This window comes from Callorhinus ursinus, unplaced genomic scaffold (assembly GCF_003265705.2).
Source record: "Callorhinus ursinus isolate GAN/ISIS: 27379988/994484 unplaced genomic scaffold, GSC_fseal_2.0 scaffold21, whole genome shotgun sequence".
Taxonomy (NCBI): domain Eukaryota; kingdom Metazoa; phylum Chordata; class Mammalia; order Carnivora; family Otariidae; genus Callorhinus; species Callorhinus ursinus.
The window spans coordinates 15,907-42,984 of NW_027397083.1; the positions used below are offsets into that span (position 1 = coordinate 15,907).

At 48.6% G+C, this 27,078-nt stretch overlaps 2 protein-coding genes across 7 annotated transcripts in view; both read right to left on the reverse strand.

Annotated features, from left to right (window-relative positions):
- The window catches only part of STX3 (syntaxin 3), an 18,789-nt gene extending 4,961 nt beyond the window's left edge, over positions 1-13,828 (reverse strand). For 4 of the 6 annotated variants that reach the window (XR_012381788.1, XR_012381792.1, XR_012381790.1 and 1 more), the window contains exon 1: positions 13,260-13,399. Coding sequence is in view for 1 of the 6 variants with exons in the window: in XM_073904566.1 (XP_073760667.1) it covers positions 13,260-13,289 (30 nt within the window). In the remaining 5 variants the exon portion in view is untranslated. Of the gene's footprint in view, positions 1-13,259; positions 13,400-13,689 lie in introns of those variants that run through there. The other 2 variants (XR_012381793.1, XM_073904566.1) reach the window with 2 other exon arrangements.
- Positions 13,829-23,233: 9,405 nt separating this feature from the next.
- Positions 23,234-24,172, reverse strand: LOC112829283 (olfactory receptor 10V1-like). The gene has a single exon (XM_025878766.1). It carries the CDS (start codon positions 24,170-24,172, stop codon positions 23,234-23,236), a length of 939 nt encoding a protein of 312 aa, XP_025734551.1.
- Between the last annotated feature and the right edge of the window lie 2,906 nt (positions 24,173-27,078).

Here is a 27,078-nt window from a genome sequence, read left to right on the forward strand (position 1 = left end):
GGGGGGGGAGGTGAAGGGGATCCATCTGGACCCAAGCTCCCTGAGGAATTTGAATTGCAAAGTGAATGGAGCTGAGTCAGCCAGCACCCAACAGAGATATCTGCTGGTTTTGCTGAGCCACCCTTGCCTCTACTGTTCCGAAGCCCGAAGCCGCCCCTCAGCTTCCAGCAGGCTCCACAGACCGACCTTCCCAGCACTCTTCCAATGAGTTGAACAGTATTCTTCTAATGTTTCAAAAAAATCCGTTTCAGAGGAATTGGCTCTTGTCACTCATTCCATGTGTACACCCAGCACTTACCATGGGCTAGATATGTAAGGGAAATGGAATCAATTTTAGCTGAATGAACGACTAGCCTCCGCAGAGACGGCAGCCTGGATTGAGCCAGCAGTTTCTAAAGTGGAGACAGTGCGCTCCTTTTATCAACTATCATTAGTACATGGGCCTCTTGGCAGCCTCCAGAGGGCTCCATGTCCCGGGAAGGATCTCTGTGACCCTCCCTGGAAAACAGGGGCCCAGTCTTCCTCCGGGAAGTTGAGTTAATAAGTGTTTGTTGAGTTTCCTCTCTACAGACGTCCTGGAAGTGGGATGAGACTACCATCCTGGGATGGACTGAGGGAAGTTTCTGGAAGCTGGGAACAACTGTGTCCTGGAAGGTACCTAGCTGTCCATCATGACATACATCTTTGAGACCCCTGGAATTTGTACAGGGTGCCCCCCCCAATCCGAGACGTCACCTCTTAGCTTGGAGCAGGCTCTAGGGGGGCAGCCTGCTCCATCTTCAGTGAGAGAATGTGTGAACCAGGAAAAGAGAAGTCTGGAAACTCACAACCTAGGTCTAAGACCTGTTGTTACCACTTACTGTATTACCACACACCTTACGACACTTATGGACGTCGGAAGACACCACATACGGAAGGTTTCTAGCACAATACTGGGCACACACCAGTGCCTAATAAATGTCAGTTTCCCTATCACCTCGCCGTAAAGACATGGTGTCTAAAAGAGTGAGTTCTCCTCCTTCTAGGAAGTCCTCACGCTAATGGCTTAGGACAGTAAGGTTGGCTCCAGAGCATCATGACAATGTGGGTTCCATAACTCACTTCATCATATACCGGTCGCGGAGCCTTACACAACTGGTTTAACATGTCTGAGCCTCAGTTTCCTTATCTACAAAATAGGAATAATAGTGCCTACCAATGCTTTTGTGAGGATTTAATAATACTTTAAAGTTCCTTAGGCAATGGACAGCACGTAGTTACAACTCAAAAACGCGGCCATGTAGAAGATCTAGCCAACTTCTCTATAGCTTTAACCTGGATCTAAGTACCTTTAAACAGGAAAGGGAAAAAAAAAAAAGATACAGGACTTTTAGAGTTGAATGCAACCTTACAGATTCTATCATCAAATTCGCTCACTGAGAGATGGGCAAATCAAGGCCCACAGCCAAACACTGAGTTCCGGACACCGCCAGGAATAGCACCAGGGTTTCTTGATTCCCATCTTCCCATGCAGAGTCTCTCCCACTGTGCTGTGCCACTTCCAAAAATTAACAACATCAATGACAACAGCACATGCTTTAGTCCAATCGGAGAATCCAAGCAAGAGGCCGTCATCACGGGTTATCTATCCGGAGTCTCGGGACATGGGGACTCCCACCAGGCTTCTGCACTGGGGGATCTAACTGATCCCAGAGAGACCCCCTCATCCCTTCTGACACAGCCAGGCTCTCCGGGCTGAGGCTTGGTGAGCCCAAGGGCAGGGAAAGCACGAAGCACCCTTTCTCTTCAGCCCACATGACTGAGCACAGGCCAGAAAAGAACTTCAGCATCTTTATCAAAGAATCAAGGCGTGTGGTAACAGAAACGTAGCAGGAACTGCAACATGGGGCCGCAGCAGAAACTCTGAGAACCATGAGCCCGGCCACTTCCTTCCCCTCCCCCAGGCCCAACCTCCTGCTGCCCCCGGCCACAACCCCCCAGGAGATGGGAGATCTGCCAGGGCGCAGCGCTGAGTCTGTCACCCATCCCTGCCACCCAAACGGGCCCCGAGAGGGAGCTGTGACCACGACCTTCTCTCTGCAGAGTGGGAAGAGTTCAGGGGCCCAGAGCACAATGTGCGGGGGCCGAAGCTCTCATTCCTCTCACTCCACACTAACCGCCTTCTCTGTCAACCTTAGTCTATTTGACTTGGGTCCCCCTCGTTAGCTTCTTTAATAAAAACATTTGCCACCCGTAGAGCCCCAACCAGACACCCTGGCTGCTTCACGTTCGCCCTGTCAGCGAGCCCCGTCTATGTTTCATAGTTGAGGACCTGCAAGTCATGGACGTTCTAAGTTCCCCGGGGTCCCCCAGCCACTGCTTTGCAGAGTCTAGGCTCAAGCCTGAGTTGTCTGTCCGACGCCCTTGTTATTCAGGTGCCCCTTCCCAAAGCAGCCTATCGCCCGGAGCCACCAGGAACCATGGAGAGCAGCTGGGCACTTGTCTCATTAAGCCTGGGTTTTCTCACCAAGTAAGGAGCTTAGCTTTCCAGTACGGCTTTGTGGAACCCCAGGACACTCGACATGTCCCTCCCAAAGCGGCCAGGGAAGCCAGGGAGGGGGAGTCAAGCCAGCGGGCCCTTCCCTACTCTTAAATCTGCACAGCTTCCCTTTTATCTGCTTTATACACCGGGGCTGAATGTAACACTTCACTTAAAGAAAGAGTCCTGATGTCAAAAAAGAAAGGAAGAAAAAAGGAGACAAGTAAGCAAGCAAACCAGCAAGCCTAGCTAGCCAGGAAACCACAGGCCTCCACAAATGGATGCCTTCTAGAGAACAGAGACAGAGAAAGAAATCCCCTTACTCCTTCCAGGTACAAACTTCCAGTTATAAAATAAAGAAGCCACAGGGATGAAAGTTACGACACAGGGAATACGGTCCCTACTGTGATAGCGCTATAAGGTGACAGACAGTAACTACACTTGCCGTGGTGAGCTCTGCGTAAGATACAGAGTTGTCAAGTCACTGTGGTGTACGCCTGAAACTAAGTAACACTGCATTTCGACTACACTTCAATTTAAAAATGTTAAAAAAAAAAAATATGGCTGCAATGTAAGTTTAAAACATGGGCAATTCCTCACAGATCATACAAATCAGAGCAGCAAGACAAAGGGAGGGACAAAGAAAGAAAAAGGGAGCCACCCCAAATGAAGAAATCACAGATTCCCTCCTTGCCACAGCGGCCAGGCCTCAGGAAGGCAAGAGGGCCCCAGGACAAGCCAGAAGGCCCGGGAGCTCTCAGGAATGTTTTGGGGTGAGGGAAATACTCAGAGGGGAAGGCACCAGCAGTCCGGAATAGGAAGGGACTGGGAAGGGACATCTGGTCCTTAACGTCCCACAGCAGGGTATTAAAGGATTGTGGGGGCGGGGGGGGGGGGGAGCAGGGCCCTCCTGGCTCAAGCAGGTGAGCACAAATTCGTACACTTCCTCCTCCCCACGGGGGAAGAGTCTTTGCGTGGGAGCTACACACTCCTCTTCATAAGCCCAGATTCTCTCCCGATAAATGCAGAGACCATGGTAGATGACTTTTCTTGTCCCTGCTGTCCCCACCCCAGCTGCCTCCCTCTGGAATGAGGGTCTACAGATTCCCAGAGACAAACACCACCACTGACAAGGATTCCAAACACACATACACACACCCACGACACACTGCCCAACATCTGGTTTTTCCAGTCCCTCCTCTTCAATTAAAAGAGCCAGAAATTCTGAGCAAGCGTGTCAGCTCTCAACAGGTACTCGGTGCTCTTGTGCTCCCCACTTACAGAGGCTGATGGCCCTTCTCCAACACCCATTTTCCCTCCCACCCTGCTTTCTCTTCCGGTGAAACCCTCCCAGAGGGGACACTTCCCTTTCTGCTGAACGCACCCTGTCAGATGAATCAAAAGGCATCAGCCTCAAACAACAGCCTAGTGAGCCTCACACTTTTACTTTCAAGATGTCTCCTGGATGGACAAGTTGAGGCCAACCCTGGCCCTGTTTCGAAAATGAAGAACTGAGGAATAAGCCCATGACCAGACTAGCCCAAGGCCAGCGAGTCTGTGGACAACTGAACAAGAGACGAAGTCCGTGATGGCCCCACTCCACACATTCTGCCATGACAATACTACTCTTATGTAGTATGTATTTTGTCACTGACACTCTTGTGGTTCCAAATATATGACTTCATTCTCACATCAACCTCTCAGGGACAAATATTATTCTCCCCATTGACTGATGAGGCAACCTCTCAATCAGGTTAAATACCGCGTCCATGGTGCTTTGGCTAGTAAGTGGGCAGTATGAGGGCCCCAAAGCAGGTCTGTGGGGCTGGAGCCCCGGTTCTTACCCTCCACACTCTCTCTGGAGATGTCCTTCCCACTCCGGCTCCTGACACACCCTCACTAATTTTAGGGGATGCTGCAAGGTCAGTAAAATGAAACTGGATTAATCTATGTGCATGAATGAAAAAGTTACCAGGACGGGGAGCCTGGGGGGCTCAGTCAGTTAAGGTGCCTCTTGGTTTCGGCTCAGGTCATGATCTCGGGGTCGTGAGGTTGAGCCCCATGTTGGGCTCCACGCTTAGTGCAGAGTCTGCTCGGGACGTTCTCTCTCCCTCTCCCTCTGCCCCTCCCCCCTGCTCTCTCTCTCTCTCTCTAAAAGAAATATTTTTTTTTTAAAGTTACCTATGCACGTAAATCCTATGACTCTTATGCATGTATATAGAGACACAGATGCATCTGACAGGCCCAAGTTGAGAACCCAGCTCTGCTGTTCAGTAGCTGTGTGATCTTAAACAAGTTACTGAACCTCTCTGTGGTGGGGTTTCCTCATTTGCAACATGAAGAATCTGCTCACAGAACTGCTGTGAGGATTAAATGAGTTAATACACATGAAATGTTGAGAGCAGTGCTGGGTCCATAGTAAATGGCCGAGACCATGCCACCTAAGCAGAGAACGGGGCCTATTTCCTCCGAAGAGAGTTTCTACCAAAGGTGCGATTCTAATACCAATGTTCGGGTGGGGACAGCAGGTCCCTCAGCGTGAAATGAAACTTACCTCATTTATTTGAATGAAGTCATTTTTCTGGGATATGTATTTAAAGAAATAAAGCTGTCTCTGAATTTTGCTTCTGCTACTTTCTCGCAAATTTTGGTACTTACTACTCTTATTATCACTCTAAATAATTTTGTCATTTCCTTTTTGGTTTCTTCTTAATCCAAGAGTTATTTAGAAAGGTTTTTTTTAAATTTCCAAAGAGGGTAAGCCCGGGGGGTGGGGGAGGATGGTTACTGTACTGTTAATTTTATTATGTCATAGTCAGGGAACATGGCCTAAAGGATTTCATATTCTGCGCAATCTGACATATTTTCTTCAGGGCTTCGTACGTGGCCAGTATTTTTCAATCTTCTACATGTGTTTGGAAAGATCCTGCTTTCCGTTTGTTGGATACAAAACTCATCAAAGTTTCATCCCTAGTGCCATGTTAATTACCACCTGTTTCTGCCCCTCAGGACCTGAGCTAGGTCCGGAGAAGAACAGTGAAAAGGGATGGAAGTTCACCCGAAGAAAAGAAGGCAGGGGGAAAAATGTCCTAGGTAGATGTTGTCTATACAGATGAGGAATCTGTGGTGGGGGGGGTTAATTCGTCCAGAATCATACGGCTAATATGGAACAAAGGCAGGACAGAACCCTGCCTGGTCCAATCCATTGGGTTCACAGTGCATTAACTTGGAGAGACGATGGGGTGTCATAACCAACCCCACATCCACACATTCTCTTTCCCACTACAAGGTCCCATCCATTCATTCAGCCAACGGTATTTACTGAACACCATCATTTGCCAGACACCAATACAGACACTGGAGATGCACAGATCAAACTCAGCACCCCTGCTCTCCAGGACCTCACTGGCTCTGACGGGAGGCACACAGGTCATTACAACCCCACGTGGTGAGTGAGGACAGCACTTAAGGAATCACATACCCAGGAGAAGACGGGGTGCCCAACCTCGCCTGAATCCAAGGGGGATTCCCTCCTGGTGAGGAGAGAAGCCTATTAGGGAATGTGTGCAAAAGTGATCCCTCGGGGAAATGTTGAAAGCTGAGTGGATTTACCCACAGGATACCTGCAGGAAGACCACCAGAGTGAGAAAACCACCCCTTTTCCTGCATGCTCTCACGTCCCAGGAGCCATTCAAAGAGACTGAGAGAGTATCTTCTGCTTCCCCCTGGAGAGTTCAGATCCGCTTCTAGCTCTTCCCCCACTACTCCATCCTGTCTTCACTCTTTTCTGACTTCCTCTCCCTCCACACCCTGCCTCTCAACACCCCACAGCATCCCGTTCTCAAGGGCACAGAATGGAGGAACCAATAACATCTTCCTCTCTACTCATCCCCAGCCTTCTGCTCAACACTTCCTTTCAGCCCCTGTCCCACAAGCCCCCTCCCCATCATGATCCTTCTAGAACACTTCACTATTAGTTACATGAGGTACCATCTATCCAGCACTCCCCACGGGCTGAGGATTCTTCTAAGACATGCACTTTACATTTACCATTTAATCTCTACAACGATCTTCTGGGGACCCTCCCCGTCTTGCAGCTGAGAAAATGAAAGCATAAAGATGCCAAGCAACCTGCCCAAGAAGGCGCAGATGGTGAGTGCCTGAGCTAGGAGAGCCCTTGCTCTCAACCACATGGAACGACATCTCCCAACAGCCACCGCACCCCAGCGGCAGCATGCAGCACTGGCCTCCGGAAATACACTTCCAAGGCATGAAAACACACAAGCCATACTGACCAGGCTGTGGAAAACAAGGAACGATGGAGAAACCATCGCAGGCCAGGGAAGGTGAAGGAAGCAGGACACCTAACTGCCATGTGGTGTCCGGGATTGGATCCCAGATCAGAGAACGGGACATTTGTGGGGAAATGAGTGGAATCCAAATAAAGTCTGGAGTTCAGTGAGTTAACAGGCCAGTACCGGTTCCTGAGTTTTGGCAAATGTACCATCATAATGGAAGGTGTCATCAAGGGAGGAAACCAGGTGCAGGTAGACAGGGGCTCTCTGTACTGTCTTTGTAATTTTTCTGTAAATCTAAAATTAGTCCAAAGTTACAAGTTTATTTTTTAATAAAGCAAGCCCAATGCCACACTACGCTGCCATACCCCAGACAGCTAAGCATCCCCCAAGAGCGGCTGTTCCCCTAATCTCCTTTAGGTTGAACTGCACTCACAGTGCCCACAGGGGAACACTGCCATGGAAATGGCCCACTCCCGGAAAACCGGCTGACCTGACCGTGGAGACTGGGGACACTGGTGACAGGAGGAAGCTGCAGAGGCCTGAGATCCAAGTAGCTGCAGGTACAACCCCTCGGGGACTCCAGAATCCAAGTCAGCTCATTTGCAGACTGTCTCCATTCATTCACTGGAGGTCTGTAGCGTGGTCTGCAGCCTTCCCTGCTGTGGGCCGTGTGGTCAGTGCTCCCCCAGTCAGCACACATGCAGGGCAGGCAGCTTCCGAAACACACTACGTCCCCGCTGTTACCCACGAAAAAGAATAAAAAGTTTGAGGTATCGGAAATGCTGCCCACTCAGGGTGTGGGGGCTGCCCTGCGGTGACACTGGAACAGAGCACTGATGTCTAAGACTTTGCCAGGGGAGAAATGGGGTGAGCTAGATTTTCACCGTGGCACCCACATCTTCTCCTTCATTGTCCTTCTAAATGGGGCCACCCTCCATGATGAACTGGGCTAAGGGTTTAGGAACAGCTAGGAGCCTTGGAACTCATCCATCCTTGTCCTTGAGGATAGAACCAGTGACCTCCGGCTCCATTAGCAAAGTCATGGGCTCCCTGAGGGAAGCCAAAGCCATAAGGATGAGTAGGGGATGTGTAAGGGCCAAGCTGTGGATTCATCAATACACAAATGTTTGCTGGATAACCACCATGCAGAGTGCTAGGCGCTGGGGTCCCACAGCAATACCCTCTCTGCCGCTGCGTCAAGAGGTGTGCAGTGCAGTGTAGTTGGGGAGAGGATCAAATATGGTGCAGGGAGATCGAAAAAAGCCAGACAGACATGTTCAATTCTTGATCCCAACATTTCCCAGCTGGAATGTCAACCAAACCTGAGTCTCAATCTCCTGACCTGTGAAATGGGAATAATATAAAACACCACCTTGCCTTGCAGGGTTGAAAGGGTTAGAGACAATGTCTGTAAGGTACCTAACACAAGTCCTGTCAGAGAGTAAGTAGCTGCCCAATAAATGATCATTTTTACAGCAGCTGATGACATGGTGACAAGGAAGAGAATTATTGATTGTTAAGATTTTATTTTTAAGTCATCTCTATACCCAATGTGGGGCTCAAACCCACAATCTGAGATCAAGAGTCATCTGCCCTAGAGTCCCAGCAAGCCAGGCACCCCTAGAATCATCAATCTTAAAGACAACAGGAGCTAGGAGACAGAGAGTCCAACTCACGAAAAAACAAATGAAGGTGGTTTCAAGCCTGCTCTGTGGTGACAAAAACTCCACTGACCCAATAGGAGAAAGGCATTTGCTACAAAGGAATACAGCTCATATGGGCAGCTGGACTGGAGCGAGAGTATCTAGGCTGCAGTTAGGGTAAGTATAAAGAATGTGTTTTGGAAGATAGGTAGGAATTTTGACAGGAGGGGAGGGGAGAGAGCATGACACAAACCAGCATTTCCCCCCCGGCTCCTGCCAGGCCCCAGCCTCCCGCTCACTCCCAGGAACAAAAATAAATCTAATCCCCTTCTCTCCACCAAGCATTTTCCCTTCTGGCCTCTGGCTGATGAGTCCGTAATCCCTACTCAATCCACTGTCACTCATCTCAGCTGGGCCTCCTGTCTGCTCCAGCTAAACTGCTCTACCATGGGGTGAATCCTCCCAGGAAGAAATCACTGACCAGTAAGAAATCTTATCACTAAAGGACAGAATCTCAATGAGAAGGTTCTTAAGTTGAATCTCAATGAAGAGATTCTCAAGTCAGGATGTTAGGATTTGGTTATGAGCCAAAGCACCTGGCACACAGTAGGAGTTCAATATATATTTACTGAACAAAGTAAGCTTTAAAGGGAAGTACAGCCCCATGCTTCTGAGGGGGGGTACCCTCAAACCCTTATCATCGGGACCTCTGGTCCTACGGAGACCCCAGAATGTCAAATGCAGCAGGAGGCCAAGGAGCCCTTGGGGATGCAGCAAGACACAAGACAGAACAGAAAGAATAAAGAGTTAGTCTGGCCTTTAGAGCCCCACATGGTTGATTTCATTAGTGTGTCCCTATGGGCACTGGCTTCGGAGGGCCTGGTGTACCCCAAGTTATTTCTAGTCCTCCAGAGGTCCAAAGTCCTTGACCTCTATTCCCTACATCACTGCTATCATTAACTACCTTTGATTTGGGTTTGTTTTTTTTTTTTCATACATGACCATTTACTCTTTAAGACCTGGACTTTGTGTCCTAATTCTGCCTAACATGATGTTCAGCAGGAAGAGGTCCAGAAGGATGAGGAGGAGCATTCCCAGAACATAGAAGTCCCAAAGCACTGATCGTGGTGAAGAAGTGAAGCACTCACTAATGGGAGAGTGGCTGAGAAAATCCCGGATCCTCGCCTCTCAGGAGACTCTACGTTCCTTGAAGAGATGGGACTTGGTCTTAACAGGACCTGAGCTCAAGCATCCCTTCGGGGAAGCACCCCCCCACTCTCTAGTGCCTTGTCCCCGGAGGCCAGTCAACGGGGTCTTTCCACAGTGGCTTCCACCACAAGGATGGTATCATCATTTTCTGCTTCTTGTGGGTCTCCCTCTCTGTGAACTTCGTAAGAACATCCAGGAACAGGTGGTAATCACCAGTATAGCCCAGTACCTTTCACAGGTGCTTGGGCCATTGTAGGTGGTCGGTGAATGTTTGCTGAATGAAAAGAGAGCCGGGACAGGAATTGGCTTGGACTCAGCAGACCCAAAATTCGACTGGTGAGAAATCAGCAAGAACCGCCTTGTGAGACGTGCTGGGGGTACACATCCTGGCAAGCCGGTCCTACTCTCTGGCAAAGCAGCTGCTGACTAAGCCTACCAGGAAGAGCAGGGCAAGGGATGAGTCAGGTCTGTGACCCTGGCCTCTGGAGGTATGCCCCCTCAGTGTGGACGCGGCTCCCAGAAGGTCAAGTTGGGGAACTCACGTGTCCTATGGCAGGTGATTATCTCGGATTATCTCATTCAACTTCCACGATGGCCCTATGGGGAAAGTACGATGACCCACTTTATGGGCGCAACTGAGACTTCGGTCCTAGAGACCCCAGAGCCTCACGGTGCCTGGCACAGGCTCACAGACAACAAAGCATCCACACATCATCAGGGTGGGTAAGGGCTTGAAATCTTTTTGTTTGCCCCCCAGCCCTCAAAGAGCTGCTCAGATTCCTACAACGTTCGATGTTCCCGCAAGCTTCCTGCCTCACCCCCAGGCTTGAGGCTTCACAACCTCTCTGGCCAGCCCAGTCCATCCTTGGGCAGCTCTGACTACTGACAAAGCTTTTGTGCAGAGTCCTGAGTTCTACCCATCAACTTCAATCTTCTCCCTTTACCTACAAGGAGGAAAGCTAATCTCCTGCACATGACAGCCCTCCAACTACCTGGAGGCAGCTCTCATCTCGCCTCCCCCAAGGTTTAGAAAGATGCCACAGAGATTGCACAGGATTGCTCGGTGTGAAACTGGTTTCATGCAGGGTAACGAACATCCTTTATCGATGAAAGGAAACAGAGAGGGGTTATCTTGCTGCAGTGAAGGCATCTCTCCCCTGCAGGGGGACAGGGATGGGGTGTGGGCTAGAAACCAAAATCCATGCAAACTTGAAGAACAGCCCTCACAGAAGACGTGAACATTTGCCAGGAGGGGTTCTGAGATGAACCAAAATTCTCGTTTAACAAAAGAGGAACAGAGAAGCAGAGAGGTAAGGATACAAAGGAAACGAAGGAACGCAGCTATTCGGTGTCCAGGCGACAATTAGAACCTTCGAACCTGCAGCCTGGTCCTCCTTGTACAGCTCTACCAGCCAAACCCCTGCTCCAAAACACCAGGGCGGCACCCCGTAACTACACAGCCTTCAGGCTGACTTTGACCTTCCCCAGGGATGAAGCTCCATTTGACAGAGGGTAACAATGAGGCTCTGGGAAGCAAGGGGACTTGCTTGGCTTTCCTGGCAAGGAAACTCAGAACTCAAAGTTCTTTGCTTTTTGTTGACAGTGGGCTTGAAAGAGGCTGTGGGCTATCTTCCTCTGGAAACGAACTTCCTAACACAAGGAAGGGAGTCGCCGCTGCCCGCTGTTCAGTCCTGCGCTGTTTTAGGATTGCTGGCTGTGCTGGCTGATAGAGGAAGAGCTTCAAGACCTTTCCTTTCTGCCTCCCCAACCAGCACGCCTCAGGAAAAGAGTCCGGTGGAGAGCACCAGGAGCCTGGGTTCCTCCCCGGGTTGCGCCCTGCCCAGCTCTGGGACACCCCTCCTACCCAAGTTGAGCGCTACTTGCCTCTTGTATAAAAATAGGGGCAATAAAATCTGCCCTGTCCGCGACCAGGGTGTTATGAGGCTCAGATGAGAGCCAGCAAGCAGGCGGGAGGCAGGGAGGCTCCCTCCCACTCCCTGCGGCTGTGCCTTCTGCTTCTCTTGTTCCTCATCACCCTCACCTCCTCTGCAGCCCTGGGACCCACAGCAGGCAGAGAAGGCCAGAGGGCCATGAAGGTCTCACCAGAGACAAGGGAAGAGTGTAACGCCATCCCAGCAGTCCCTCACACTTGCAGGAGGCCCGCATTTTTCCAAAGAGCTTCGACAGCTAGCTATCAGCATAATAATTTACCAGCTATTAAACCTACCTGTGCTCTGCACCTTACAAGGGCTCTGCGTGCTCTCTCACACTCTCAGTCCCCACAACCACACGCTTTACAGATGGCAAAACTAGGCTCAGAGCAAGCAGCGTAGCCAGGAGGCAAGCCCAGTTCTATCCATTCCTGTGCTCCCCAAACTTGAATGTGGTCTTGCATCACCCGGGGAGATTCGTGAGTAATCAGACTGATCTTGTAGGTCCAGGCGGGGACCTAGGCTTCGCACTCCTAACAAGCTCCCAGGCAGAGGGACTGCTTTGTATCTATCAAAGGCTATATTTAAAAACTCCGTAAAGGGCGCCTGGGTGGCTCAGATGGTTAAGCATCTGCCTTCGGCTCAGGTCATGATCCCAGGGTCCTGAGATCGAGTCCCGCATCAGGCTCCCTGCTCCTTGGGAGCCTGCTTCTCCCTCTGCTTCTCTCTCTCTCTCTGTCTCTCATGAATAAATAAAATCTAAAAAAAAAAAAAAAAAAAAACTCCGTAAAGACAGAGCCTGTGTCACCCAATCCCCAGGGCTTAGCACGGGGCCTGCCCCATAGAATGTACTCAGTAATTATTTGTTGAATGAGTCAGTGACTCAAAAACCCATGCTTTAACAATTCTCCATATCGAGCCCCATTATGTCATTTGATATCATAACAAATCTCTAAGGTATGATCATCCTCACTGGACAGATAAGGAAACAGACGCTCAGAAGAGTAAGTAGCCTGAGGTTTTACAGCTTTTGTGCAGTAGGACCGGAGGCGGTCTACCTTTGGATCCTTTGCTCAGCTGTCCCGAGGATGAGGGAGAAATTAATAATTATAGACCTCGGAACGGCGAGGAGCGGGGCCCATCCTGGCACGTGACAAGCTCACAGCTCAGGAGGTCACCCAGGAACTCTGAGCTGCTCCTGGGGGGGAGGGGCAGCCCGATTCGACGCCCCCCCCCCCCCCCCGCCCAGGGAGAGAAGAAGGGAGGGTAGGAGGAGGCTGCCCCTGGGCATAGTGCCAGGCAGTAGCAGGCAGGCGGAGGTGACCCCTGACCTCACAGAGAACCCCACTGGACTCAGGCAGCCCCCACCTGCGGACCCCAGCTCTGGAGTGACACTGTCCAGCTTGGGGGAGGGACGGGGGGCGGGGGGAGAGAGCTGCTGGCATCCATGGAAAACGCAGCCCAGGGATGAATCACCGGCACATGACCCCGAAGAGGAGGAGAGGGAGGTGCGGAAAGGGGACAGATGCGGCTGGAGCTCGGGGAGCTCAGGCCTCGCGCGGGGGGGCCCTCTAGCCCCGATGTGGGGAGCAAGGGGAAGGCCCTCTCCCGCGCAACTGCAGCCCCCGGCCCGCCAGTTCCCGGGTGCGGCGGGACTCACGGCCTTCAGCTGCTCCAGCCGGTCCTTCATCCCGGTGCCCAGGCGCCCGGAGGCAGGTGAGCGCGTCCCAGGTGAGCGGCCGGAAGTGGCGGCCGGCCGGGCCGGGGCGAAGGAGCTGGAGGCACAGGCGGAGACGGGCGGCGGCCGCGGGCTAGGAGGAGCGTCCGAGGCCACTGGAGGCTCCGCCGCGCCGCCCCCTGCGGCCCCGCCGGCGCCGAGCGCTCCAAATCCGGCTCCCGGGCCGGCGCCGGCGCGCAGCGCAGATCCGCCCGGCGGGCCCGCCCCTCACCTGGGCCGCGCCCCGCGCTCCTCCTTAAAGGGCCCGAGCGGGTCTCCGCCCCCATGACCCCAGCTACCCGCGCGGCTGGCCCCTCCGGGGACTGAGAAGTCCTGCTGGAGAGCCCATCCTTTCCAGCCGACCGCCACTCACCGGCTGCACCAACCTGTGCCGGGCCCAGCCGCACACAGTCCTGCGAACCGAGAACTCTGGCGATGCCAGGGAGAGCCAGGCGTCCCGCCGGGAGGAGGGGCGCTCCGAGTGTCTGAGTTGGCCGTCCAGGAGCCCGCGGGTTGGCGCTATGGACGCGTGTTCCTAGAGGAAATAACTGGGAATACGACGGGACGGAACAGGTGGGGGGCGAAGAATTTGGGTTTGACACCGTTGGCAATCGGGACTCCTCCGAGAAATGGAAGCAGTCCAATGTTGAAGTCAGCACCTGCTGCTAAGAATGTGTACAACTTTGGGGAAGTCGCCGTTTCTCTACGGTACTCCGTTTCCGTGTCTATAAGTCAGAGTAAATACCCACTTCGGTGTGCCGTGAGGCCCGGGCGACAGAGGAGGAATGACTGGTTCGTACCGCAGAGCTCAGGGTGGTAAGATGGAGATGTGTGTTATCTCTATCTATTCGGAAAGCTGAAGCTGTCTCAGTTCCTACGCGGTGTAGGTTCCCGGGTGGGATGTGTCTTCTGAAAAAGTGGGCGGGATCTTCGTGCTGACCCCTCCCTCTACACCCCTCCCCACCCCCTCTTCCCTCTTCTCCATTCGTCTTCTCCCTTGGGAACCAGTGATCTATCCCGCGGAGGGCGGCGCTCAGCAAGTGGGTCTGGCAGTGCGAAGACTGAATTCTCAAGTCAGGAAAAGAATGTGCTACATGTATTCAGGTTAAAAGGCTGTAAATATTTTCGTAATTCTAACAGAACTTTGCCCTCTTCAGCGATCTTAGTGCTTGCTCCATGCTGACTTCATCGCCTCCCATAAAGATACGGTCTGTAGGCGGTCGGGTGGATGAACTCTGTGATTCTCAGCCCAGATCCTCCCTGTAGGCTACACTTCCTTCCACCCCCGGCCTTCCCTTAGGTGGGTTCCCGACTTTGGTAAAGGAAGGCTTCTGCGCCCACTGGTGGTCATAAATGGAAAAGGTGAGTAAGTCAGAAACCGTATCCCACCTTTCTTTAAATTTTTGTTAGTGGGGATGGGTGGCTAGGTCCCGCGTCTTAGGAAAAGAGAGTCTCCTGAGGGAAACAGATATGTGAACAGCTCCACATTAAAGTCTGGAAAGGGCCTAGGAGTCTGGAATAAGGATCAAGGTTAGCCATTCAGCTTCTGCCTGAACACATCCAGAGATGGAACATTCAAGGCCTCCTTGTTAATGATAATTGTTTTTAAAAAGATAAAATCGGGGGCGCATGGGTGGCTCATTCGGTCAAGCGTCTGCCTTCGGCTCAGGTCATGATCCCAGGGTCCTGGGAAATTAATGAGGGAACGATTAAGGTGTCAAAAAAACTGTTTAGAGAAGGACCCAAAGAACACACATATACAGGCAATCAGGAATGCTGAAATAAGTATGTTAAACGCAAAACTGGTTTCTGGGGGTGGGAGGAGATCAATGGCACCTCCATCAGAAAGATTTCATTTGCATCTCTATGAACAAGAATTATTTGCATTACCAGCAGTTTTCTACAATTCACAGAATTGTAAAATAGTTACAAGACCATAGGAGGCACAGATCAATAATAAAAGCAAATAACCCAGAAAGGCCTAGCATGCCATCTGACACCTGGTAATCTTTTTTATTTTTTTTTCCCCATCTTAATTGTTTCACAATTTTTCCAGACACCCTCAAGGAAGCATCTTTCCTGGTGGAAGAGTTCCAACCATTGTTTGTTTGTTTGTTTGTTTGTTGCAATACAAAACAAAAATTTCCCTCCCTATAATTTCCACCACTATTTCTTGCTCCTTGCCTTTGTCCAAACATTTAAGAAATGTAATCTGTCCTTTGCATGAAGGGAGAGTTGCTATGGGGCTGGAGAATGATTGCTGACACAGCGCTGGGAGGCCTGGGTTCTAGGCAGAGTTTCTGCCATGCAACGGCTGTCACTTCACATCACACAACCTTCTTTCTCATTTGTGACATAGGGGGCTGGTCAAAACTAGTGGTTCCCAACCTTTTCAAGATCAAGTCTTTGTTTTCATTCATGGATCTCTTAGTTCAAAAGATTCCTTATCCTTATCAAAATATATTTACAGGGTAAATTCCTCGAATTGGATTCCTCGACTCAGATGCAGAGACCAGATTGGTGGTTGCGAGGGGTGGGGGTGCAAAATGGATGAAGGAGGTCAAAGGGTACAAACTGCCAGTTATGTCCTGGGGATGTAACATACTGCATGGCAACCAGAGTTAACAAGAATGTATTGTGCATTTCAAAGTCGCCAAGACAGTAGATCTTAAAAGCTCTCAGGACCCCTGGGTGGCTCAGATGGTCAAATGTCTGCCTTCAGCTCAGGTCATGATCTCAGGGTCCTGGGATCAAGTCGGGCATCATTGGGCTCCTTGCTCAGCAGGGAGCCTGCTTCTCCCTCTGCCCGCCGATCCCCCTGCTTGTGCTCTCTCTCTCGCTGTCTCTCTGACAAATAAATAAATAAATAAAATCTTAAAAAAAAAAAAAGTTCTCATCACAGGAAAAAAATTGTTAACTATGTGAGGTCACAGATGTTAACTAAATTTATTTTGCACTACATATATATATATATAAAATCTCAAATCATTATGCTGTATACCTTAAATTAATACCATGTCATATGTTAATTATATCTCAATAAAACTAGAAAACCAAAAAGACATTTGATTTCCTACTGATGTTTCCATGAAGAAAAAATATAATAACTTCTTGGTTAGTCTATGGGGCCATAACAGAAATGACTATATGATTTCCTTAAAACTTTTTAAATATTAAAAACACTGTAAAGAGCCCTCTTAAGTGCCGTTGGAGTCCAGGAACCCAAGAGGGGACACCTCAGCAGACGTCTATTATTATAGCATTCTATTTGAAGGTAGTTACAGACTTCAAGCCTTCTTTAAAACTCTCATTAGGCATGAACCCTATTTTATTCATTTTCTATTAGTATATTAATATTTACTCATCCCTGCCAGGCAGAGAAGTATGGATTCCACCTGCTAGTTATGTATAAGGAACTGGAAAAAGTCAAGTTAACTGGAATATGGAACCTGGGCAAGGAGAGTCCAGAGGCTGGTGAAAAAGACTGATATTGAGCCCAAGTGGACGCTAGGGTCTCCAGGTCAGTGGACAGGGACTTAAGGTTCCAGGCTCAGTAGGAGCCCCTTCTCTCTGATGTATTTTTATTTTTCTGCCCCACAGTGGATCTTGGTTCCCCACCCACTCTGTCTTGGTGTAGCTATTTCCCCATTAAACATAGTCCACATCAAGTGTGCGTTTTGGCTATGTATAATTCAGCCAACACTTAATTTCACTTTTACAAACAAACCAAAAAGAGGATCCGGGCATTTGGGAGTTCCACTTCCTTCTCCCTCCCCACTCTGAGCCTGCTTCTTTTCCCCTTGGAGAAAAGGACTGAGCCTTACCCCCTCTGGGCCATCTGCGGAACAGGCGAGACCACTTTCTGGCTGGTGCACCTCAAGGTAATGGTGGTGAGTAGAGACAAGGGGAACTAGAGAATTTAAGGGGAAGGTCCTTTCTGTTCCCAAGAGCATCTCTTCCCCCACTGCAGGAGGGTTGGAGAATAAACTTACTGACCTGTGGTTTTCTCCCCCTTACCCCTATTGTTTGTATTGGTTGTATACAGCTGCATAGCAAATGGCCCTTGAATCTAGCAGCTGGAAACAATAAACCTTTATTACCCTCTGGCTTCTGTAATTCGGGGGGATCCCCGTGCAGCTGAGCTGGGTGCGTCTGTCTCACAATCTCTCACAGACGGCAGAGAAGGTGTTGCCTGGGGCAACAGTCTCATCTCATGGCTTAACTTGGGAGGGTCTGCTTCCAAGTTCACTCTGGTTGGCAGGATTGGGCTCCTCAAGGGCTATTGGCCAGAAGCTTCCCTTGGTTTCTTTGCCATGTAGTCCTCTCCATAGAGCGGCTCACAACATGGCAGCTGGTTTCCATCAGAGCAGGAAGACGAGAGAGAGAAAGAGAGAGAGAGAGAGATGGAAGCCAAGGTGTATTTGTAACCTAATCTCAGCTGTGACATCACTTTTTCTGTATTCTGTTCACTAGAAGCTACTCACCAGCTGCAGCCAACACTCAAGGTGAAGGGATTACACAGGAGAATGAAAGCCAGGAGCCATCTCTTAGCTACCCAGTACATTGTTCAAATCCCAAATTAATGCCAGAGTTATGCTATTCACCTTCTAGAGCTCTCTTCTCCCCCATATCCGTCCTGGACAACTCTGATATATTCTCCAGGCCTCAGAGCAAATGTTTCACCCTCCAGGATTGACTTAAGTGTCTCCCAAACGTGCCCCTGTGACACCCTGGACTTCACCATAGCCCTACCACACTACGAATGACCTGGCCTGCCTCACACACCTTCTGTAAACTCCGTGAGGGAAGCAGTCTTGTCTCTTCTCTTCTATCAACATGGACCCAGACCCAGGCATAGGGCCAAAAATGGACTAGGCACTCACAGTTAATGGTTACCAAATTTAATAAATGAATCTTCCCATAATATGGCTCCATTATGTCTTTCTTCTGATTGAAACTTCTCAGTGGCCTCTCATTACAAAGAGGAGGGAGTCCGTACTCTTAGAATGGCATTCAGGCCCTTGCCCCTTCTGGCCCCGGCCCCATGCACTGTCACTCCATGACACACACAACTCCATTGTCAGCCTCACCAAACTCCCACCTCTTCTCTGAGCCAGATGTGCCCAGGATTTCCTACCTACCTCTGCCCGATAGGCCCTTTTACCATTTCATGTCTGGCAGACCCCTGCTCCTTGTTCAAGACAGAACCCTCTGGTTCACTCGGGCGGCCCCTTGGCCCCCCTGCCTGCTTGCCCCCAAGAGAACTTGTTCAGACCTCTTTTTAAAGCCCACCCTTTGTTGTCTTGTACCTAGCTGCTTACCCATCTGTGTCCCTGGCTAGCCCGTGAACTGCTTAAGAGCAACAAACCAGTATTATTCACCTTCCAGGGCTACTATGAAGTAAGTGGAATGCAAATATTTGGAGATTAACCAAGGCATGGTGGGCCTCTAACACACACACACACACACACACACACACACACACACACACACACACACACAGAGTCCCTGGGGATCCTCCTCTCTTCTCCCTGAGGAAGAAAGATGATCCTTCCTTAAAACTAAATGCAATTGCAACTCCATGTGTTTTGGAGAATGAGCCCTGTGTCATTGAACTGAGTTTAAAATAACATGTTTTATTTACAAACATGTCTTTTTTTTTTTTTTTTTTTAAGTCGGAGCCCACCATGGGGCTTGAACTCATGACACTAGAAATAAACCCAGGTATCTGTGGTCAACTTATTTTTTTTCTTTTTTTTTTTTTTTTTTTTTTTTTTTTTTTGCAGTAGGCTCCAGGCCCAGCATGGACCCCATTGCAGAACTTGAACTCATAACCCTGATATCAAGGCCTGAGCTGAGATCAAGTCGGATTCTTAACCAACTGAACCATCCAGGCACCCCTTACAAAGAGATCTTATATCACGTTATTCAGATGTTTTCCTAGTACGAACCTCCACATGCCATATACCTACGCCTTTGATTTGACAATATAAATAATTTGAACCTTATACATTTCTTGTTATGTTTACATAAACTCCTCAATCCCTCGAGCCTAAAAGCACCAAGTGCTCCCCTGAAGAGCCTAGAACAGAAGCTTCACTCAGAGGAGCTTGTGGTTACTTTGAGCTGCAGAAGACGTGTTTGTTTCTTACAACACCTTTGAAACACCTGTCAAGAGGAACAGATAAATACAGTGGAGCCTAGGGGAAAGGCAAGTGAATAACTATGGCTTTAAAATGTTTATAACTAAAAAAATAAGCCATCTCATACATTTCTCCATTTGGATATTATTTTTTTAAGCAGCCTCCATGCCCAATGTGGGGTTTGAACCCACAACCTTGAGATCAAGAGTTGCATGCTCTACCAACTGCACCAACATAGGCATCCCTCCATTTGGATATTAAACTAACCATGCTGAATCTTTCATTGCACTTTTACAGTTTTTCTGTGCCCCCCCCCAGATGTCACAATAATTTGAGGAAATAGAGTAGATATTATTGCCCCCATTTTATTATGAAATTAACTACAGAAGAATGAAGGGATCTCCCCACGCTCCCATAATACAGGGATAGTTTGCTGGGGAGAGGTAATAGTTTTGTTCCCCGGGCTTTGAAACCACACCATGCACATCAAATCTCATGTTCTGCCTGTTCTGGCTGTGTGACCTTGAACACGTTACTGAAATTCCCTGTGTCACAGTTTCCTTATCTGTAAGCAGAGAAAACAACAGGGTCCGCCTCATGGGTTTTTGTGACGATAAATGAGCAATCATTAATTCCCTTATGCAATCACTTGAGAAGAAGCCTACTAACCCATGATAACTACACTTGTTTTTCTCAAGGAGCATGGAGAATTGAAAAATGCCTGGACTATTTCAATCACTAGTGAAACCACCCTCTTGGTAGTTAGCCAGCCTCAGCAGGTTCAACCCGGTAAGGAATAAAAGAGTTCAGTGGTGACAGAATTCAGAAAACATCAGAGAAATGCATCCCTCATCCTAGAGTCTGACTGCACATTTGCACTTACAGGCACCAAGTGAACCTGTAGGAGACCACTGGTTGGGGTTTGATCAGCACAGAACTCTTCACACTAGTTTGACCATAGAAAGTTTATTTCTCCCAAACACCAATTATTCAACAAGACTCGTGTCCAGAAAATAACACTGATGTAGGGGAATAGCGCAGTAGAACACGGGAAGGGCAGCAAGTGTCTGTAAGTGAACCAAAGAAGATCCTTTCCGGTTCTTGTCTGTCTTTTCTTTTCTTTTTTTAAGATTTTATTTATTCATTTGACAGAGAGAGATAGCACAAGCAGGGGGAGCGGCGGGGCCGAGGGAGAAGCAGGCTCCCCACGGAGCAAGGAGCCCGATACGGGACTCGATCGTAGGGCTCCAGGATCAAGATCAGAGCTGAAGGCAGACGCTTAACCAACTGAGCCACCCACGTGCCCCAAGTTCTTGTCTTTCAAAGGAAGATGGGAACATTTCAGTTCCATGTAATATGAATCCTGGTCATGGTTTCTAGCTTCTAAGTCTGTGATACATTTTCAGAAAAAAAAAAAAAATGTAGCAGACATTTTATACTTTTCCAGATAAGGAAACAGAGGCACAAAGAGCTCATTCTTCTGCCTTTACAATTTCCCCCTTCAGAAATGCCCTTCCTGGGCGCCTGGCTGGCTCAGTCAGTTAAGGGTCATGAGACTGAGCCCCTTATCAGGCTCAGCTGAGTCTGCTTGTCCCTGCCCCCCCAGCCCTCTCCCACATGAGCAGGCACGCTCTCTTTCTCTCTCTTTCTCTCTCAAATAAATAAATAAAATCTTTTAAAAAGTACGAAGAAGGAAGAAAGAAATGCCCTTCCTGCTCCTCTTTGCACACAGAGAGAGACCTGGACACCTGCATGGTGTTGCTCAAATACCACCTCCCCCATCACACTTGCCTTGATTCCTTTATCTGCTCCTCCTCCAGAAGCTCATAGCATTGTATCGCTTGCCCTTGGGCTATCATGGTTTGTGTTCTTTTTTTTTTTTTTTATGGTTTGTGTTCTTAAACACTACTAGACTTAACTTCCTTCAAGGCAGGAGTTGCCTCTTACTTACCTTTCGACTTCTTGCTCCACCTGCCACAGGTGGGTACATAATGCATAGCAGAGTTCAATAAACAGTTGTTTACTGTCTTCTTAAATATTGTTGAATGAATAAATCACTCATAATTTTTTATTTTTGTTTTTTTAAAGTAGGCTCCACACCAACACGGGGCTTGAACTCACAGCCCTGAGATCAAGAGGGGCACACTCCACCAACTGAGCCAGTCAAGCACCCCAGTAAATCCCTCACTAATCAATGGGCAGAGGAATAAATGAGCTTCCCCCACCCTACAAAAGGACAGTAAATTATCTATGTTCTGATGTTCTGATGCCATTACCCTGAGACAGGGATCGTCCTGAAACAATTACCCTCCTGCTCACAGCCACATTAGAGTCCTTTCCCTTCATTGTGTCCAGCCAGTGTTTATCCTCACAGAACTAGCTTTTCCTCAACCTGAATCCAGATCTGAACCAACATTACCCAGAAAGGCTCAGTTTAAAAAGGCAATCTTTCCATAGTATGTACACTTCATGTCTTCGTCCATTCAGGCTGCCATTACAAAGTACCATAGACTGGGTGGCTTTGTAAACAATAGATATTTATTTCTCACGGTTCTGGAGGCTGGAAGTCTGAGGTCAGGGTTGGGTGAGGAACCTCTTCCAGGTCACAGACTTTTTGTATCTTCACATGGCGGAAGGGCCAGGGAGCTCTGTGGGGTCTCTTTTATGAATGCGCTAATCCCGTTCCTGAGGGCTCCATCCTCATGACCTAATTACCTCCCAAAGGCCCCATCTCCTGATACCATGCCATTGGGGATTAGGATTTCAACAGATGAGGTAGGAGGACACAAATAATCAGACCATAGCAGCTAGGGACAGAGAGAAATGTGAAACATGTAAGAGTGTGTGTGTGTGTGTGTGTGTGTGTGTGTGTGTGTGTGTGTGTGTCTGAGACAGAAAGGACACAATGGGGAGGAGACCCAACAGGCACGGGGAGAGTGAGTTAGACGCAGACTAACAACTAACACAGAGTCAGAGATTGAGATGGAGACAGATTAGCTCTGGGTATAAAGGTAAGAAAAAAGAACCACAACTTTTTTTAAACTCCAGCGCTTTCCCCATCAACTTTCCCAGAAAGAAGAATTTAGGGTGAAAGTGAATTCGAGGGGCGCCTGGGGGGCTCAGATGTTAAGCGTCTGCCTTCGGCTCAGGTCATGATCCCAGGGTCCTGGGATCGAGCCCCGCATCGGGCTCCCCTGCTCAACGGGAGGCCTGCTTCTCCCTCTCCCACTCCCCCTGCTTGTGTTCCCTCTCTCAAATAAATAAATAAAATCTTTAAAAAATTTAAAAAAAAAGAGAATTTGAAAAGGTATAAGCTAAGCTCAGCATTTGCACCCCAGGAATCAGCAGAGAGTGGTTGCAACGGTGTCGGTTTGATGTGCATCTTGTTCTTGGCTCTGGCCCTGAGCACATGTGTCAACACGTGAGCCCGCTAAGAACCTGAGAACTGGACATAGACTTTACATGTAATGATGAGGATAAGCAGTGACCACATTCACTGCCATATCGCCCTTTAAAAGTCATGAAGTATTTTCACTTTGGGTCCTCAAAACTACCCCAGATTTAAGTCTCGTGGGCATTTTCATCCCCATTTTAGAGATGAAGAATCGGAGGCTGAGGAAAAAAAAATGACTTTTCAGGAATAATATAACCAGGAAGAAGTAACAGTATAAATCCAATGACCTCTTAGCTCCCACCTCCTCATCTTCCAGAAAGCACACTCATTTGTTTCTTCCCAGCAATGTTGGAGAGGAACATCCAGAGTGTTCACCGTGCTTAGGACAACAGGAACCTGATCATTGTCCTCTTCAAAGCATCCTTAAGCTCTCTGTTTCTCATGCTGTAGATCAAGGGGTTCAGCCCAGGGGTGATGAATGTGTACACCACAGACACTACCTGGTCCCTCTCTGGAGAGTAGCTGGAACTGGGGCACAGGTAGATGAGCCCCCCACATCCGTACTGGAGCAGGACCGCAGTCAGATGGGAGGAGCAGGTGGAGAAGGCCTTGTGCCTCCCCTCTGCCGAGCGGATCTTCAGGATGGCGGCCGCGATGAAGACATAGGAGAGAATGATAAGCAGGAAGGGGATGGGGAGGACGATGATGCTGACCACAAACAGCGTGGCCTCATGGACCAAGGTATCTGCACAGGCCAGTCTCATGACAGGGAGGACATCGCAATAGAACAGGCTGATTTCTTTGCTGCTGCAGAAGGGGAGTTGGAAGATGAGCATGGTCAGCTGCATTGCCAAGATGAACCCCAGCACAAGAGACCCCAGGGCCAGCTGGACACACAACCGCCAGCTCATCGTGAGGGTGTAACGCAAAGGGTGACAGATGGCCACAAACCTGTCATAGGCCATGACAGCTAGTAGAATGCAGTCAGCGCTGCCTAGGAAGATGAAGAAGAACATCTGGGTACCACAGCCAGGCAAGGAGATGAAGTCTCTCTCCGTGGACAGGATGCTGGCCAGAGTCAGAGGGGCAATGGTGGAAGAGTAGCAAATCTCCAGAACTGCCAAGTTGGCCAGGAAAAAGTACATGGGGGTATGCAGAGAATGGTTAATCCAGATGATGAGAGAAATGGAGACATTGCCACTGATGCTGGCCAGGTACATGATCAGGAAGGCCACGAAAATCAGCATCTGCACCTCAGGGAGTTTGGAGAAGGGGCGGAAATGGAAGTGAATCATCCCAGTTTGATTTGCACTCTCCATGTATTCAGTGCATTGGGCCTGTTGATGGCACCGTGCTGCCCCCTGAGGACAGATTAATGTCAGGACATAGAGCTCCTGCTGGGTGACCCATTCAACTCTTGGCCTCTCCCTTTCCTGAGCTCCCCAACCCTAACCATCTTCACCTCCAGGCTAAACTCCACAACTGGGGCACCTGGGTGGTGCACAGAGTCAGTTAAGCATTTGACTTTTGGTTTCAGCTCAGATCATGATCTCATGGTGTTGAGATGGGGCTCACGTCAGACTCCATTTTCAGCACAGAGTCTGCTTGAGATTCTGTCTCCATCACCCTCTGCCTCTCCCACTCATGCTCTCTCTCTCTTTCTCAGATAAATCTTTAAAATACATAAATAAATTCTGCAAATCGCTTCTAAATCAGACTTTTTGTTGTAAGCACCCAGAAGTAGTTCACCACAGAAATCCTTTTTTTTAAATTGTGGTAGAATGTACATTGCATAATTTAGAAGTTTAGCCCTGTGTAAGCGTACAATTCAAGGGCATCAAATACATCCACAATGTTGTGTAACTATCACCTCTATCCATAACCAAAACTTCTTTTATCATCCCCGACAAACACTGTGTACCCACTAAACAATAACTCACCATATGTTCTCCTCCCAGCCCCTAGTTACCTCTATCCTAATTTCTGTCTCTCTGAGTTTGCCTATTCTAGGTACCTTCACACAAGTGGAATCATACAATATTTGTCCTTGTGTGCCTGGTTTATTTCACTAAGCATAATGTTTTCAAGGTCCATCCATGTGGTAGCATATTTCAAATTTCTTTTATGTTTTATGGCTGAATAGTATCCCATTGTGTGTACATACCACATTTTGTTTATCCATTCATCTGTTCATGGACACTTGGTTTGTTTCCACCTTTTGTCTCCTGTGAATAGTGCTATCATGAACATAGGTGTAGAAGTATCTATTTGCATCAGCACTGAAATCTTAAGTCACAGAATACCATACCCAGACCACAAATCTCTCTACTCCCTAATCCCTTGCCTGGTTCTCAAGAGCACAGCCTCTGGGATTGGACCATTTAGGTTCTAATCTCTGATCTGCCATTGACCAAGAGTATGACTTAGAGCAACTCACTGAAGCTTTCTGCTTCAATTTCTCTATCTATAAAAATAACAATAGGACAGAACTCTTAAGATTATTGTGAGAAGTAAATATGTCTGGCCCCTAGTAAACTCTCCATGACTGTTAGCAATAATCATTAATATTTCTCTTCTTCCACCTCTTCGAGACCACCTTGATGCTTCCAGTTCCCCCAAACAAGCCTCCTTTGGGCTTTACTCCCTTCGCCCACCCAACCAAGACCTATGGTTCATCTCTTCCATTAGTCTTTTGCCAATATTGCCACTATCCTTGGCTCCTTGACCTTTTGTCAACCCTGTTACCTTCTGTAATATCCAACATACCTATTCCAGGCTGAACAGGACTAAAGATTACAAAGTCCTGCCGAATGGGGCCACAACAAAGGGGCGTTACCAACCCCAGCACTGTCCCCAGTCCCCTAAAGAGCTCCTCCTTCTGGCCCCCACCAAGACTAGTGCAAATTTCCCTGGTCTGTTCAAGTCTTCCCTCTGCTACCTCCTTCTTCACTAACAGTAGATGACCCAGCCTTCAACTTCACAGAAAGAAATAACAAAAGCTACTTGAAGGCAGTTCATCATCATCCTCACTAGCACTGGACCTATAACATAGGACCTGTAACATATCCATAACACATTCCCTCAATCTTACATCACCCTCTAATGCCTCCCTATCTCCTTCCCATCACTTCTTCCCTACTCCTTCTTTAGCACAGGCAATCCAGTTTCCATCTTACTCCTTGAAACCACTCTAATGAAGGTCACCAATGACTTCCAAATCATTGAATCCAACAGCTATTTTGACTTGATCTGCATTGCATTTGAAGCTGTCAGATACTCCCTACTCCTTGAAATTCCTCACCCGTAGCCTCTGTAATGCTATTCTACCCAGACTTTCTTCCTACCTCTCTGGACACTTTCCCATCTTTTTTCACTTTCCCATTTCTGTCACTTTCAGAGACTGCTCTTCCTCTTAGTAATTTGCAAAAGGAAGATTTTGTTGGTTATTCTAGGTCGGCTCCCCAGATCCACTCTCCACCCTGCTCTCTGCCCCATGGGAGGCTAGTCCCAAGGACTGCATTAGCCAGTCTCCTTCACCCTTTGGTTTCTGGTTGAATTTGGCCAATGAGAGGTACTGGCAGGAGAATGAAGAGTAGCATAAAAAGCACTAGGGTATTTACCTTCCCTCCAACACAAACACACACACACACACACCCCATACCGCATCTCTTGCGGAAACAAAAACTGACACTTTGCCTTTCTTCCAATGATTAAGCAATTCATGATACCACAGTACGAAGGGGGAAGGGACCACATTGCACCCTGGGTTAAACCAAAACAAGATCACCCTGACTCATTTATGGTTGCCCAAAAGAATGTATTTTTATTATTTTTGCTATGCTGATGTCTAAAGATGTGTCATGACCTTTGAAAATATGATAATCATGTAAGAATGTTATTTTCCACCATAAAGAGAATAATACAACCTTAGTATTCTTGCTGATTTGCAGTTTTATCCTTTGAATATTTGTTGGGTTTTTGTGTCTGACGAGCCAGTCTTTTTATTTTTTTAAATTTTTTTAATGTTTTACTTATTTATTCATGAGAGTCAGAGAGAGAGAGAGAGAGGAAGAGGCAGAGGGAGAAGCAGGCTCCCCACCTAGCAGGGAGCCCGATGCGGGACTCAATCCCAGGACCCTGGGATCATGACCTGAGCCGAAGGCAGACGCTTAACCATCTGAGCCACCCAGGCGCCCCCAAGCCAGTCTTTTTAAAGTCTGATGCC